At 36.3% G+C, this 17986-nt stretch overlaps 1 protein-coding gene across 3 annotated transcripts in view; it reads left to right on the top strand.

The window, feature by feature from the left end:
• Positions 1–17645, top strand: part of LOC126827245 (striatin-interacting protein 1) — a 30101-nt gene extending 12456 nt beyond the window's left edge. Inside the window, exons 10-19 of one of the 3 annotated variants that reach the window (XM_050556499.2) lie at positions 5025–5191; positions 5970–6099; positions 8196–8267; positions 8915–8989; positions 10118–10215; positions 10494–10620; positions 12605–12772; positions 13759–13863; positions 14688–14892; positions 15538–17645. In XM_050556499.2, coding sequence (XP_050412456.1) covers positions 5025–5191; positions 5970–6099; positions 8196–8267; positions 8915–8989; positions 10118–10215; positions 10494–10620; positions 12605–12772; positions 13759–13863; positions 14688–14892; positions 15538–15788 — 1398 coding nt within the window. In that variant the 3' untranslated portion in view covers positions 15789–17645. Of the gene's footprint in view, positions 1–1580; positions 5192–5969; positions 6100–8195; positions 8268–8914; positions 8990–10117; positions 10216–10493; positions 10621–12604; positions 12773–13758; positions 13864–14687; positions 14893–15537 lie in introns of those variants that run through there. The other 2 variants (XM_050556498.2, XM_050556500.2) reach the window with 2 other exon arrangements.
• Positions 17646–17986: the final 341 nt, after the last annotated feature.

Below are 17986 nucleotides of genomic sequence, written 5' to 3'. Positions count from 1 at the left end.
CACTTGACACATACTGTTACATCTCTTGATCTACGGTTACATCTACTCACTTATCATTTAATTGAATTAGAAACTTATCCAGAAACTTATCCAGAAATGTGATAATTGCAATGTATGAAGAGAGTCAAGCATTCAGCACTGCACGTTTTTACAATTTGACTTTGTTATTATCAGCAAGAGAGATCTGTCCTTGATATATTCATTGCATGCATCACCTTAAATACTTATAGCATGTAGGCAGCGGTTAATTAACTTGCATGTTTATTTAAATTCTAAAATTTTATGAATTTCGGGCATTTTAGGTCGGTATGAATCAATCCCTTAATCAGTTAATGTTCACAGAACCATTCAGATTCTAAGTCATATAATGTTATTAATCGTTACTCAAAATCAATTAAGTCAAATTATCTGTTGTTTATCACCTATCAGATGTTTGGTCATTAAAATGGAGGTAACTCAAAATAAATTAAGTCAAATTATCTGTTGTTTATCTCCAACCTCGTGGGTTTTCTCCGGGTCCTCCGGTTTCCTCCCACTGCTAAAGACCCCTACGCGCAAGCGAATGATTGAAATAAAATTGAACCATGTGTTAGTCCCGAAATGACCTAGTTTGTGTCGAGTGGACTGTAAACCCCATTTCTGTCTCTCTGTTGTTTATCTCCTATAAGATGTTGGGTCGTTAAAATGGAGGTCCCACGTTTGTTGGCTGTTGATAATCTCCTATAAGACATTGGCTCGTTAACCTGGATGTCCTGCGTATAATCCAGTGATGGGATTTCAAAATTTTTCTTGTCGGACATTTTTTTCGTTATTTAAGCAGACGTTTTCAAACCACAATTAAGAATCACGTGTCAACAAAATATTCAAATTTATATGTAATAAAAAAATATCTTCACCTCGTTATTTTTCATGCTTAATTCCCGTACGGTATTAAAATTTATGTCAATAATGTTCTTACAAAATTACATGACATCGTAAAACCATAGAATGAAAGTGTGACGACTACTGACGTACTGTTGATCGGTACATACATGTTTCAAATTCCCCCCCAAATTACCGTATTTTTCGGGTCATATTTCGATACATTTTTCAGCAAAGACCGGCATTCATCTCATACTCCGTTTCGATTTATATACGAAAGGAAAAATATGACATCCCAAAATTTATTTCGTAGTAAACGTCGCTCAAAAACAAGCGATTATACTATAATCACACCAGAGATTTTCCCCCCTTGATTGGTTCCCTGTTGTTAGTAGTGCAGTACGAAGGGCCTGACAAGTAACGTGTAGTGTGTAGTTGTTAGGATGGGACAAACAGCCAAGGTACACATTGACATGCATGAAAAAGAACCCTCTGCAGTTGTTTTTTATTAAATATTTTAGGTTAGAAACATTTAATTTCTTATAAAAATATTCCTTGGGATTTTGTGGGTATGATATAATCAGTCGCTGTTATTTGTATTTAAGATGATAGCCGAAAAAAACTCCCCTTAATCAACAAATTAAAAAAATCGCCCCCGTAAAATATAATGAATCATTTATTAACATTAATATAATCTCATATAGAAACATAGTTAATATATTTTTTTTTTATGTATCTTGAAGAATAGATGGTTTTATGCATAGAACTAGTAGTTTCTAGTATCAGTTAGAGTCAAGTTTCAATGTAATTTGAGATCTATTTAAACATACATTATACAAGAGCTAAATCTGCCTATTGCAGGTCTTTCTTTAGGCCTGGAATGTTATACAAACTATTAATTAGACATTAATTAACAAACAAGACCATAATCAACTCTCGATGTCATCGCTAGCCTGCGATATTTACTGGATTAGGATCCGATTTGCTGCTCAACTTTCATTCATGATTTAATCATTAAATGGATAATCGAGACTATTTTTTTTATCGTACCGACTTTAGTAATGATGATCGAGGCTAGGCCCAAAATTCAATCACTAAATTCTCAGTTCAGGGTGGATCAATTTGAATGAAATTTTCAGCAAATTGCCTTTACAGTATCTAGTTTTTAACTTTTTAACTGTCAGCTCTTTATTTAATCTTACCTAATGTATCTTTAAATGCAGCTTGAGAACTATTTAATGAACTATTTAATGAAATGTTTTATGAAATTTTAGGCCTACTAATGTATGTTTCCGCGCGTAGCCTAATTGTAAGCAGCATCAACTATTATAAACTCTTACTACGATAAGAGAGGGGGAGGGTGGCCGAATGGTTATTGCGATCTTGTTGGGTCATAAGGTCTGTCATTGAGTTAAGTGATGTGGTTTCTATTCCCCACTTGTGGGGGGTTGGATGGCTGAGTGGTTAGCGTGCGCGCGCTGTATCATAAAGTCTGTCATTGAGTCGACTGGCGTGGTTTCGAATCCCCGGTTGTACGTGACAAGGAGTAGGGTCGCCTGTCCAACCTCGTGGGTTTTCTCCGGGTCCTCCGGTTTCCTCCCACTGCTAAAGACCCCTACGCGCAAGCGAATTATGTAAATAAAATTAAACCATATGTTAGTCCCGAAATGACCTAGTTTGTGTCGAGTGGACGTTAAACCCCATTTCTCTCTCTCTCTCTTTCCCCACTTGTAGGGCCGCCTAGTCAACCGTCTGGGTGCTTTGCTCTCCCTCCACCGCTAAAGACACCTAGATGCAAGCGAAGTATCTGCCATCAGAGGCGAAGGGGTGTTGGATAGCCGAACGGTTAGCGCGTGCATGCTATTTCATAAGTTCAAGTGGTGTGGTTTTGATTCCCTGGTTGTATGTGACAAGGAGTAGGGTCGCCTGTCCAACCTCGTGGGTTTCTCCGGGTCCTCCGGTTTCCTCCCAGTGCTAAAGACACCCACGCGCAATCAAATTATTGAAATAAATTTGAACCATATGATAGTCCCGAAATGACCTAGTTTGTGTCGAGTGGATGTTAAACCACATATCTCTTTATCTGTCCACCATCAGATGTGACCATCCATTCCTGGGGATCACGGTGGCGAAGTGGGTAAGACGCTGGCTCACTAGCCTGGAGGTCGGGTGTTCGATCCCTGCATTGGCCGAGAAAGTTCCCCCTTGTCAGTGATCCACCCACTTCCATTCTTATCTCTCGTTTGATAAATTATTAAAATTTGAGCGCCAATGTCGGACAAAATTTTGGAACAGATGAAATAATTCTGCAAACTGCTGTTGAAAAATTTCTGAATTTTGATAGTCAACTTGTACAATTATATTATCTTAAGAAGAATTCAAACGTATTTTTCATGTTTTTATTAAAATCTCTTATCATCTAAATAGTATGCTCCAATACAGTAAAGGTCTGTCCGTCTTCATTAGCCCAGTTGGTGCAGAGAAGTCGGTCGCTGTTGTTTGTATTTCAGAGGAGAGCGAAAAAAAGCTCCCCACAATCAACAAAAAATCGCTCCCCTCAAAAAACTCTCCCAGTTTTGATAAGAAGAATGATTTAGAAAAAAAGGAGAGTGATCTGATATTAAGGAGAGTGATTAGTTGTGTGCATGGGAAATGGTTCTAAGATCAATAACTGCATGTAATTGGGAGGGAAAAAAAACTCCCCTCGGTCAACAGGTGCTCGAGAGTGATCGCTCGCCTTAAAAAACAATGACAGAGAAGTAGGTCATTGACTAGATTATCTGGGCTTTTACAAAGTCTAAGGGAGGTAACTAGCCCTAAAACAAGATGTTGATGCCCTATGAAATTAATTTAAGAATTGCCATTTCAGAAAATTAATTTGCATTGCCAGTTCAATATCAAACACACTTAATTTTTTTATTGTAAAATTTCTGTCTTCGTGGACCATATCTATGTTTTTTAATTAATCCTAATTCATCATCACGGTTCCTGTTTGTTTATAATAACGCATGAATTATGGGATTTATTTTGGGAAAGGGGGGTTGGATGGCCGAATTGTTAGCACGCTTGCGCTGTATCACGAGGCCTGTCATTGAGTCAACTGGCGTGGTTTCGAATCCCCGGTTGTACGTGACAAGGAGTAGGGTCGCCTGTCCAACCTCGTAGGTTTTCTCCGGGTCCTCCGGTTTCCTCCCACTGCTAAAGACCCCTACGCGCAAGTGAATTATGGAAATAAAATTGAACCATATGTTAGTCCCGAAATGACCTAATCTGTCGAGTGGATGTTGAACCCCATTTCTCCCTCTCTCTCTATTTTGGGAAGGGGTGCAACTCTTATTTGAAATTTACTGGATAATCATCCACATGTTGACAACAGACCCAGACCCTCCATAAGATGAAGACTAGGAGGTTCTGGGTGACTGAGACTACGGTTCCTAACCTTTTCTCATCCTTTTTACCCCCAGCAACTTTTAAAAATATAAATACACCACTCCCCCCTTTCCTGTTTTGTTCAGTTATTTGAGTTCACAATTATACATGTACAGTAATAGAGGACAACGACAAGAGAGAAATTTTAAGATACCATTTTTAAAAATTATTTTAAATACAATAACAGATCCCCTAGGCAGATGAAATTGATTCCCAACTGGGCAGATGAAATTGATCCCCTAGGCAGATAAAATTGATTCCCAACTGGGCAGATGAAATTGATCCCCTAGGAAGGTGAAATTGATTTCCAACTGGGCAAATGAAATTGATCCCCTAGGAAGGTGAAATTGCTTCCCAACTGGGCAGATGAAATTGATCCCCAAGGAAGGTGAAATTGCTTCCCCTAGGCAGATGAAATTGATCGCCATGGCAGATGAAATTGATTCCCCTAGAATGGTGAAAATGATCCCGCTAGACAGGTGAAATTGAATCCTCTACGAAGATGAAATTGATTCCTCTCGGCAGATGAAATTGATCCCCTTATGTATATGTATAGTCAGTTGATGCTGCTTGGTATGAATTGATATTAATTCTATAACATTTTTTTAATTGGTTCTGGTTGCTACTTTCAATTTAGCTTTTATTGCTCTAACACTTTTCTTGGCTCTCATGCTTCTTTCTACGCCTTCGTTTCTACCACCTTATATGGATGCTAACAGAGTTTAGTCAAACAGAGTAGTATGGATGACCCGTTTGAAAATGGTTCTGATCGGGACGATGATCTGATGAGGGACGTTGATTCTATGAAGCCCGACAGTGATGATGAGATTCCTCCCACACCACCACGACCTTCGACCCCATCTTTCTTACATAAAGCATTACCATGGAAACCTAAAGTCAGGTATGTTGTTTTTTTATTGAGAGAGAGAGAGAGACCACGCCAGTTGATTCCATGGCAGACCTTATGATATAGTGCCCATGTGCTAAACATTCGGCCAAGTAAATTCTCCCGTTACCTACCAAGGAATAAATATGTGACAACCCTTGTCGACTGCCCAGACGATTTAGCTGCTGTGAGCTTATGTTTTGTTGCCTGGCAACCTATTTTTTAAGGAGTCAACTCAAATATTAGTAAAGAAACTGTTCTATTATCGGGTGAAAGTTCTATACTTTGGGTTAGCTCCAGGTTTTGGCCCCGAAAGTGTAGCTCAGGGTTCGCTCCAGGTTTTGGCCCGAGAGAGTAACTCAGAGTTCACTCGGACAGAGTGTTGGCTCTCGGGGTTCACTCTAGGTGTTGGCCCCGAGAGAGTAACTCAGGGTTCGCAGCAGGTGTTGGCCCCGAGAGAGCAACTCCGGGTTTCGCTCGACCAGGTTTTGGCCCGAGAGAGTAACTCAGGATTTTCCATTTGGTTTTCAGGATGAAGAACCACATATGCGTGCACGACAGTTGGAATTCAAAAAAAGAATAGGCAGTAGTCCCACTGTCCGGTCAAAATTACCTCATAGCACACTATTTGGCATTTGCCCATCTTCATTATTACCTATGAAATTAGCCATAAAACCTCAAGTTTTACTCTGGATAACTATGTCTGAATACTTATGGAAGTCATTGTGTTAATTTATTGTCCTGATTATGAAGTCCCTCCTGTTGATCTATTGTTTGTTATTTCATATTTTAGGTTAAAGGATCTCGAGATGTTTCTGGACAATACAAGAAGTAAATTTGTCGGATTTCAAGTTAAAAATGATAGTAACTCTTTAGCTGGTTTACCTCAACCCATCCATGAAGGTGTTAAAGTTCTCAAACAGGTAATTTTACATTTCACAATATATATTGGCGTGCACGTTAAAGATCCCTTGGCAGTTGGAATTCGATATAAGAGTAGGCCATAGCGCCGCTGTCCGGACAAAGTTTCCCTCATAGCACACTGTATGGCGTATGTCCATCTTCATTAGCCCAGTTCGGAGCAGAACAGTAGAACGTTAAACCCCATTTCATTTCATTATCGCCCTATTGTTAAGTTTGTTTAACAAAATGAAATGAAATGAAATGGGGTTTAACGTCCTACTGTTTTGCTCCTACAACCCAGTTTAGGAGCAAAACAGTAGGACGTTAAACCCCATTTCATTTCATTTCATTTTGTTAAACAAACTTAACAATAGGGCGATAATCGTAAAACACTTACAAAGAATAAATAGAGAATCTACTACTCGTCTTTTTTGATATGAAAAAATATCCACACAAGTCGATAAACTAAAAAATAAAAAGGCTCTGACGAGTTTGTTTGTATTAAATCGACTTGTGTTGATATATTTTGATATTAAAAAAAGATGAGTAGGAGATTTTATTTATCACTTGATCTTTTCTTACATGCACAAATAAATAAATATAATTCTTTGCTATAGAATTTCACTTTTACTGAACCTGATTACATTGCGGCATAGCGATACGTCATTTTTTGACTGCAATCCACCCATTGCAAAGTTCTTTATATTGACCCAGTGTTTCCATCAAGGCTAAATAAATATAGTTCCTTTTCAATAAGAAAGAAGTTAATTATCACCCGCCTTTCGAAGAAAGCAGGGGACTATTAAAATGGGTTCGTCCGTCTGTCTGTCTGTCCGTCTGTCTGTCCGTCACACTTTTTGGGACACAATAACTCTCTTCCTAATTGAGCTAGAATGTTCAAACTTGGTGTATGTGTTTATTAGGTCAATGCCTTGATGGAGTTCGAAGATGAGCATTTTCCGCTTAGGGTAAGCAGAGATAAGCAATTTGATTGGTTGATGCTTTGGGACACGATAACTCTCTTCCTAATTGGGCTAGAATGTTCAGACTTGGTGTATGTGTTGATTAGGTCAATGCCTTGATGGAGTTCGAAGATGAGCATTTTCCGCTTAGGGTAAGCAGAGATAAGCAATTTGATTGGTTGATGCTTTGGGACACGATAACTTTTAATTGAGTTAGAATGTTCAAACTTGGTGTATGTGTTTATTAGGTCAATGCCTTGATGGAGTTCGAAGATGAGCATTTTCCGCTTAGGGTAAGCAGAGATAAGCAATTTGATTGGTTGATACTTTGGGGCACAATAACTCTCTTCCTAATTGAGCTAGAATGTTCAAACTTGGTGTATGTGTTGATTAGGTCAATGCCTTGTTAAGTCAATGCCTTGATGGAGTTCGAAGATGAGCATTTTCAGCTTAGGGTAAGCAGAGATAAGCAATTTGATTGGTTGATGCTTTGGGACAGGATAACTTTAATTCTAATTAAGTGAGAGTGATGAAACTTGGTGTATAGTTTCATTACATCAATACCTTGACTAAGTTCAATAATGAGCATTTTCTGCTCAGGGTAAGCAGAGCGATAAGCAATTTGATTGGCAGAGACTTTCGAACACAATAACTCACCTTCTAATTGATCTAGAATGTTCAAACTTTGTGTATGTGTTTATTAGGTCAATGCCTTGATGGAGTTCAAAGATGAGCATTTTCTGCTTAGGGTAAGCAGAGATAAGCAATTAGATTGGTTGATGCTTTGGGACACGATAACTTTAGTTCTAATTAAGTGAGAGTGGTGAAACTTGGTGTATAGTAAGATCTATCTGATAGATAGAAATGTACGATTAATTAATGTGTCATCTATTTATTTTGCAATTTAGGCGGGGGACATCAGCCTCACTGTTGGCTTGTTTTAATTACTTTGAAAATAAAAAAAAAGTAGTTCATTTTTGATTGACTAATTAAATTCATGTAAAGCGATATCTCCTAAGGAGATATCGCTGTAGATTATGAAATATATCACACAAGCGATATCTACTGTAGAATTTATTATTGGGTGATAAAGTTTAATGAGCAATTAGAAGCATAAATAATTATGAAGTAAATATATTTATTTTTAATTTCAGCATTTATATATATCACTATCAGAACTGCAGATCAAAAGAGAAGAGGAGATTGCTAAAAATCCACTATCACGGGTAACGCTACATTTTTACACGCCTATATTTTCATGTGGTCGTATATTGTCATCGCCCCTGTCTGTCCCACAATTTGTTTGTGGACACTCTACAGGTCACAATTTTTCTCTGATTTTGACAAAACTTTAAATATTTTTTATATCCCAACGATCTTGGTTCCTTTCGATATTGACGTATATATCTTCATGGATTATGGCCCCTGATTGTACGAAGAATCATGTTTTATAGCTTGTGGACTCCCTAGAGGTCACAATTTTTATCTGATTTTGATGAAACTTAAATTCTATATTTATATCCCAAAGATCTTGGTTCTTTTCAATATTGGCGCATAAGGGACCGTAACTTTTTTAACTACATACAAATTTCACAATACACTGTACTATCCAGATTATCACCAAAAAAAAAAAAAAAAATCACCACCAATAACGTTAAAATTTGTCATAGGTTCCACCCTTTTTTACAAAAATTGTGGTTGCCTAGTGGTGACGTCATTTCAGTTTGAAGTAATTCTGAAAGTGACGTCATTCTGCTAGTAAACTCATAATTTGGTCTTAAAACTTTGGTTAGGGCTTAACAAAAAAGTTAATGAATGACTGACCACATTACTTAAGATGTTTTATAGACATGTTTTTTTTATCTGTTTACAGCCAGAATCTGATGTACCAAGTACCCCAGCAGAGTTATTATACCAGGCCATGCTACCCAATTTACCACAATATATGGTAAGTTATCATCTATCATCACTACAATATCATATCATTTAATCTTCACCGGACTTCTTTCACATTCATTCCATATCAAATCAGCCACATTTCATTTGATTATGAAATAAAAAAATTTATCTTAGAATGACGTCTAAATAGAATATGATGTAATATTTTAGATAGTGTTTTAGTCCCAAAATGACCTGGTTTGTGTCGAGTGGACGTTAAATTCCATTTCTCTCTCTTTTAGATAGTGTTACTATAAATAGAATATGATTTTAGACAGTGTTACTATAAATAGAATATGATTTTAGACAGCGTTACTACAAATATAATATGATTTTAGATAGCATTACTATAAATAGAATATGATTTTAGATAGCATTACTATAAATAGAATATGATTTTAGACAGTGTTACTATAAATAGAATATGATTTTAGACAGCGTTACTACAAATATAATATGATTTTAGACAGCATTACTATAAATAGAATATGATTTTAGACAGCATTACTATAAATAGATAGCATTACTATATATAGAATATGATTTTAGATACCATTACTATAAATAGAATATGATTTTAGATACCATTACTATAAATAGAATATGATTTTAGACAGCGTTACTATAAACAGAATATGATTTTAGACAGCATTACTATAAATAGAATATTATTTTAGACAGCATTACTACAAATAGAATGTGATTTTAGATAGCATTACTATAAATAGAATATGATTTTAGACAGCGTTACTATAAATAGAATATGATTTTAGACAGCGTTACTATAAATAGAATATTATTTTAGACAGCATTACTACAAATAGAATATGATTTTAGACAGCATTACTATAAATAGAATATGATTTTAGACAGCATTACTACAAATAGAATATGATTTTAGATAGCATTACTATAAATAGAATATGATTTTAGATAGCGTTACTATAAATAGAATATTATTTTAGACAGCATTACTATAAATAGATAGCATTACTATATATAGAATATGATTTTAGATTGCGTTACTATAAATAGAATATTATTTTAGATACCATTACTATAAATAGAATATGATTTTAGATACCATTACTATAAATAGATAGCATTACTATATATAGAATATGATGTAATATTTTAGATAGCCCTATTAAAGCTACTTTTGGCCGCTGCACCTACATCAAAAGCTAAAACAGAATCTATAAATATCCTGGCTGATGTTCTACCTGAAGAAATGCCGTAAGTTATATTTACCTGATCAAATTGTATATTTATTGGGATTGTGATAGTTGAGTAATCAGGGCACTAGTTGATTAAATGGGATACAAAACATATGTTAGTCCCAAAATGACCTGGTTTGTATCCCAGGTTAAACTCTCTCTCTCTCTCTCTCTCTCTCTCTCCCTCTCCCCTTGTTTTATAATTTACACAATGGTACATATAATGGATTTATTTGAATAGTTTTATTAAGTTTCTTTATGTAAGCTCAAAGCTGTAAATATATTTTGATATTTCAGAACAACAGTTTTACAGTCGATGAAATTAGGTATTGATGTGAATAGACATAAAGAAGTTATAGTGAAAGCAATCAGTGCATTGTTGTTATTATTACTCAAACATTATAAACTAAACCATATATACCAGGTTGGTTTTATTATTACTCAAACATTATAAACTAAACCATATATACCAGGTTGGTTTTACTATTACTCAAACATTATAAACTAAACCATATATACCAGGTTGGTTTTACTATTACTCAAACATTATAAATTAAACCATATATACCAGGTTGGTTTTATTATTACTCAAACATTATAAACTAAACCATATATACCAGGTTGGTTTTACTATTACTCAAACATTATAAACTAAACCATATATATCAGGTTGGTTTTACTATTACTCAAACATTATAAACTAAACCATATATACCAGGTTGGTTTTACTATTACTCAAACATTATAAACTAAACCATATATACCAGGTTGGTTTTACTATTACTCAAACATTATAAACTAAACCATATATACCAGGTTGGTTTTACTATTACTCAAACATTATAAATTAAACCATATATACCAGGTTGGTTTTACTATTACTCAAACATTATAAACTAAACCATATATACCAGGTTGGTTTTATTATTACTCAAACATTATAAACTAAACCATATATACCAGGTTGGTTTTACTATTACTCAAACATTATAAACTAAACCATATATACCAGGTTGGTTTTACTATTACTCAAACATTATAAACTAAACCATATATACCAGGTTGGTTTTACTATTACTCAAACATTATAAACTAAACCATATATAACAGGTTGGTTTTACTATTACTCAAACATTATAAACTAAACCATATATACCAGGTTGGTTTTACTATTACTCAAACATTATAAATTAAACCATATATATCAGGTTGGTTTTACTATTACTCAAACATTATAAACTGAAAAAGGGGAGGTCAGGTGGGGTGTTTTCGATTCCCTGCTTATACCTGGCAAGGTTTCCTCTCACTGCTAAAGACCCCTACCCATTTAGACAAATTGTGGACATTGCAAGTAATAAAAAACAACAACCGCATATAACAAATCAAGTGACAGGTTCCGAGGGGCCAGCCGTAATGGATTTTCAGAACAAGTATTTCCAGCTTATAAGAAACCCATCTAAAAACGAGAGTTATCACTGTAACCCAAGTATCATTTAATCTTGTGTATCTAGCACTAATTTCTTTCACATTTGTTTAATATCCAATCTTTGTTTAAAAATTCGTAAAAACTGTTTAAAATCACCAAAAATGATCTAATTTGTACTTGTGTCCAGTTTAAAGCTGACTGATTAATTTTGATAATGAGTGTCCAATTTACAAGTATTTAATTTCCTGACCACTGTTCAAAAATTAATCATTATACATCATTAATCAATTGGGTTGTTTATTTTTTAACAGTTATTGAGAAATTAAACACTTCTAAATTGGACACTCATTATCAAAATTGAATGGTCAGCTTTAAACTGTACGGATTTATAAATTAAACGATTTATGGTGATTTTAAACAGTTTTTACAAATTTTTAAACAAAGATTGGATATTAAAGTTACAATTTCATATTTTCTAAGAAAGTCGAAACATAATTATTTCTATGTCGTTTGCTCAATAGGTTGTCAACTCACTATTATACGATCATAGGTGTCATTCTCACACTTAAAACTCATTTACACCGGAAATAATAACACAATTACCTCCCTTGTTTTCTATTGTCCACCATGGAGTAGCTATCTTCAAACGTTTGAATTTGAAGTTGAGAATGATATTTTTGCCAACTGGCAATAGTGAATTATAGGATTAATAGGATTATTCTTTAACAAGGTAGGACTGTTTATAGATACATCTATTTTAGGGCTTTATTTTAATACATTTTAAAAATATAACTTAAAAATATGAAATTGTAACTTTAAATGAATGTGAAAGAAATTAGTGCTAGATACACAAGATTAAATGATACCCGGGTTACAGTTGGTGTTGAAAAGTAAAACGTTAAACTGTGTTTTATTTTATTTCTACGATGCTACGTACAATATTCATCTTATATCTACATCTGTTCGTTGTTTTATTTTTTAGTTTGAGTTTATGAGTCAACATCTGGTCTTCGCTAATTGTATCCCACTTGTACTGAAATTCTTCAATCAGAATATCTTATCTTATGTTAGTGCTAAAAATAGTATACCAGTTCTAGACTTTCCTAGCTGTGTTATAGGAGATCAACCAGAACTGACAGCAGAAACAATGGTAAGTGTACTATTATTCTAGCTACACTCAGTGTACCACCCCTTTACTACTATCATTCTAGCTAGACTCAGCTTACATCAGCAGCAGCTGCCCTTTACTATTATCATTCTAGCTAGACTCAGCTTACATCAGCAACAGCTGCCCTTTACTATTATCATTCTAGCTACCATTAGTGTACCACCAGCAGCAGGTGCCCTTTACTACTGTCATTCTAGCTACACTCAGTGTACCACTAGCAACAGGTGCCCTTTACTACTATCATTCTAGCTAGACTCAGTGTACCACTAGCAACAGGTGCCCTTTACTACTATCATTCTAGCTAGACTCAGTGTACCACTAGCAACAGGTGCCCTTTACTACTATCATTCTAGCTAGACTCAGTGTACCACCAGCAGCAGGTGCCCATTACTACTACTAACATTCTAGCTAGACTCAGTGTACCACTAGCAACAGGTGCCCTTTACTACTATCATTCTAGCTAGACTCAGTGTACCACCAGCAGCAGGTGCCCATTACTACTACTACTATCATTCTAGCTGCGCTCAGTTTACCACCAGTAGTAGGTGCCCTTTACTATTATCATTTTAGCTAGACTCAGTGTACCACCAGCAGCAGGTGCCCATTACTACTACTAACATTCTAGCTGCACTCAGTTTACCACTAGCAACAGGTGCCCTTTACTACTGTCATTCTAGCTAGACTCAGTGTACCACTAGCAACAGGTGCCCTTTACTACTATCATTCTAGCTAGACTCAGTGTACCACCAGCAGCAGGTGCCCATTACTACTACTAACATTCTAGCTGTGCTCAGTTTACCATCAGTAGTAGGTGCCCTTTACTACTATCATTTTAGCTACACTTGTATCACCAGCCACAAAGTGTATTTGGTGGTAGTAGAAAATATTTCATACTTGATTTATTTCAATCTCCTCAGAATTCACGAGGCAATTGAAGTAGTTTAGTTTTGTTTTGTATATTTAAACAGGAAAATGGTGATAATCAAGGTTATTGCTGGAGAAATTTATTCTCATGTATTAATTTATTACGAATATTAAATAAATTAACCAAATGGAAACATTCAAGAACTATGGTAAGTCAAATATTTATTCAGTTCTGTTTCATGGTTGACAACTCTCTTGCTAAAATTACAAGAGTTATCCCCCTTATATCAAAATCAATACCCGTTGAGAGGTAATGAAATGAAATGGGGTTTATCGTCCTACTGTTCTGTTCCGAACTGGGCTAATGAAGATGGGCATACGCCATACAGTGTTCTATGAGGGAAATTTTGCCCGGACAGTGGCACTATCGCCTAATCTTATATCTAATTCCAACTATCAAGGGATCTTTTACATGCACGCCAATGTGTACACGGGACCTTGGTTTTTCATCTCATCTGAATGACTAGACAGTTTTCCATGTCAGGCCCCCCGTCCTGCATCACTGACAAGGGGGAACCCCACCGGAAAATCAGGATGAACTTTCTCGGCCAATGCAGGGATCGAACACCAGACCTCCAGACTAGCGAGCTAGCATCTTACCCACTTAGCTCGCGTGACCCCCCATGGAGAGGTAAAGGGGATAATTGATTGAAGATTGATTGAATAGTAACAGTCGAGTGAAAAGGGTGATTTCAGGCTACAACGCATGCACCGACTGTATAAGAAAATATCTCAACCAACCACGACGTCTGAAATATATTGTTTGTGTTTAATTACATCACGATTCTACTCACACCACACCTCAGTTGTCAGGACAGACGGAACTGTGACTGGACTGAATTCTTTATCATTCGATTGCATTTCTATTGCATCTAATTTGTACTTGCGTCCGGTTTAAACGATATTAAACTATTCTGAAGTTTTATTCTAGATGTTGATATTAAACGATGCTATTTTGATATATTTATTCTAGATGTTGGTTGTATTTAAGTCAGCACCGATATTAAAACGGGCGTTAAAAGTGAAACATTCGATGATGCAGCTGTATATATTAAAACTATTGAAGATGCAGACTAAGTACCTCGGTCGTCAGTGGCGTAAGAGTAACATGAAAACGATGTCTGCTATTTACCAGAAGGTTCGACATCGTCTTGGTGATGATTGGGCGTATGGAAATGGTAATTTTATTATTTCTTTCAAATTAATGGGGGTGGGGGGGGTGGCCGAATGGTTAGCATGTGCGTGCTGTATCATAAGGCCTGTCATTGAGTGAACTGACGTGGTTTCGAATCCCCGGTTGTACGTGACAAGGAAGAAGTAGGGTCGCGGTCATCTGTCCAACCTTGTGTAGGTTTTCTCCGGGTCTTCTGGTTTCCTCCCACTGCTAAAGACCTGTATGCGCAAGCGAATGATTGACAAGGAGTAGGGTCGCCTGTGTAACCTTGTGGGTTTTCTCTGGGTCCTCCAGTTACTTCCCACTGCCAAAGACCCCTACTTGCAAGCAAATTTTTAAAATAAAATTAAACCATATGTTAGTCCCGAAAGGACCTGGTTTGTGTCCACTGGAGGTTAAACCCCAGAGAGAGAGGGAGAGGGAGCGTTTAAGTCCACTCAACACAAACTAGGTCATTTCGGGACTAACACATTGTTCAATTTTATTTCAATAATTCACTTGGGCATAGGGGTCTTTAAGCAAGGAAACCGCAGGACCCGAAGAAAACCCAGGAGACTGGACAGGCCACCTTACTCCTACAGCCTCACAGGTATCAGCCCTGTCAAGTGAAACATTTTCATACATTTTGTTTGGTTTTTTTTATTTCCAGATATGGATGCGAGACCGTGGGATTTCCAAGCTGAGGAATGTGCGTTGAGAGCTTGTGTTGATAGATTTAACAATCGTAGATACGGATCAAACGGAACGGACCCAGAATTTAAACCCGTCGACAATTGTTTACAGAGTATTCTGGGATTAAAGATTGAACTTCAAGATGAATTTATATATAATTATGAACGATGGTTAGAAATGGAAGTTTTTTCACATCAGATTGACTGGAATCAAGTTCTTGTTCATTAATCTAGCAGTCTGGTAGATCCAACCTACTTGTGTACTGTTATATAGCAGGCTGGTAGATCCAACCTACTAACCCTTGTGTGCATGTGTCTAGCAGTCTGGTAGATCCAACCTACAAACCCTTGTGTACTGGTATATAGCAGTCTGGTAGATCCAACCTACATGTACTACCCTTATGTACTGGTATATAGCAGTCTGGTAGATCCGACTTACAAACCTTTGTGTACTGGTATCTAGCAGTCTGGTAGATCCAACCTACTAACCCTTGTGTACTGTAATATAGCAGTCTGGTAGATCCAACCTAATTGTGTATTGTTATATAGCTATCTTTGGGGGCGCTCGATTGTCAGTCCAGAACGTCCAGAATTGCAATCAAGTGATATGGAATTCTTTCAGTCCCAACACCTAAGGTGGTGTGAGTAGAATCGTGACATATTTTAAGTAACAAATATGTTTCAGCTGTCATGATTGGTTGAAATCATTTTTATCTTATCAGCACATGCGTTGTACTCCGAAATTCTCCTTTTCACTCGCTTGGCACTATTTTTGGAATTGAGAGAATTTATTTCTGGAACGTTCAATCGTGTATCTCCCAGAACCAGCAGTAGATACAATAAAGGTAGAGTCCAAAGCTATTTGAAATGGCATTGTCGTGAAAACTAATTCCAAACAGTGGAATTTTCACAGTAATTTATCAACTAATATTCCAGAAAATATGTAGGTTTTATACATTTAATGTCTAGATATCTGAAAATGTAGCAAATTCGGTCCACAATGTGATCATTAGAATTGTATCTGATATTTAGAGAGCAGTGGAAGCTTGTAAATCATAATAATGATATCACCATATGATATGACTACAGCCTGGAAGGTTTTGATTGACGTGAAATATTCAAGTGGATGTCCGTTATTAACAATTGTATAGTCAGGTTATCACCTTAGTTCCTCCAACCGTGTCAAGGAGTAGGGTCGCCTGTCCAACCTCGTGGGTTTTCTCCGGGGCCCTCGGTTTCCTCCCACTGCTAAAGACCCCTACGTGCAATGGATCTATATGTCACTATGTCTCTATCGTCATTTTGGCGTATATACATACACATTGAGCTACATACACAACAGAGAAATTCAACACCTCGTTTGACGTCAATTTTTATTATGAATTAATACAATGACTTTGTGATTCAATTTCATGGATGCAAAGCATTAATTGTGATATCACATAATGTCTATATCATTATCTCGTGCTTTGAGTGCCCATCCTGTCCCAAATCTGACGATAAAGGATAAAGCACACGGCCGAGAAACCTTTCTTATAAAAAGTGTTGACCCCCCAAACCCCCCCTCTGGATCCGCCCCTGATTAAAGTAACTAAGTCTCTAACTCGATATCATCCAAAATCTTCGACATTGAAAACACAAATTATTTGTCAATTTAAATCAACATTGATGTTGTGATCTTACCGGGAAAAGATGGGCTTCTGATATCCAATATTTAAGACAAAATAAACATTTTGCCATTGGTACACGAATCGTGTACCACAATGCGTTTCAGCGCCATTTGTAACAATGGACTCGAAGAACGAGGCTAGACATATCATATGCCATGTCAAATGGTGACACCATATCTTATCTGGAGAGCATGCACAATAAATACTATCGGTGTAGATTGGAATAACCAGACCCTAGACATTGCCATTCGATTGAGACTTCTGGCGTATTTCGCGGAACATAACAGATTTGAAATTAGAGTATGAACGGAATGATTGAATGTAAATCAGTTTATATACATCCATATTACATTATTATAGGTCCAAAATATTAGTGATTTAGCCCCTGTAAAGTCTGATGTAAATAAAAACATTTAAATGTCAATAAATAATTTATTACACAAACATATTGTTGGTGGTGGTGGTGGTGTTCCAAACGGCAAAAATTTATCCTTCACAGTAACATTCTTTAAAACATTCCCATCAACTTTTATGATCACAATATACCACAATCATCTGATACAAGTATTGAAGGGGGTTGACCCTGTAAAGACACCACAATCATCTGTTGTGAATATTGAAAGGGATTGACCTAGTAAAGAAACCACAATCATTTGATGTGAATACTGAAAGGGGTTGACCACAATCATCTGATTGTGAATATTGAAAGGCACCCATCCATCCCCAGTTTGCAAAATAGGGTTGTACCTGATGAAAG

Source organism: Patella vulgata, chromosome 7, assembly GCF_932274485.2.
Source record: "Patella vulgata chromosome 7, xgPatVulg1.2, whole genome shotgun sequence".
Lineage (NCBI taxonomy): Eukaryota > Metazoa > Mollusca > Gastropoda > Patellidae > Patella > Patella vulgata.
Note: the sequence above shows the minus strand (reverse complement) of the source record. Positions and strands in the feature narration are given on the sequence as shown.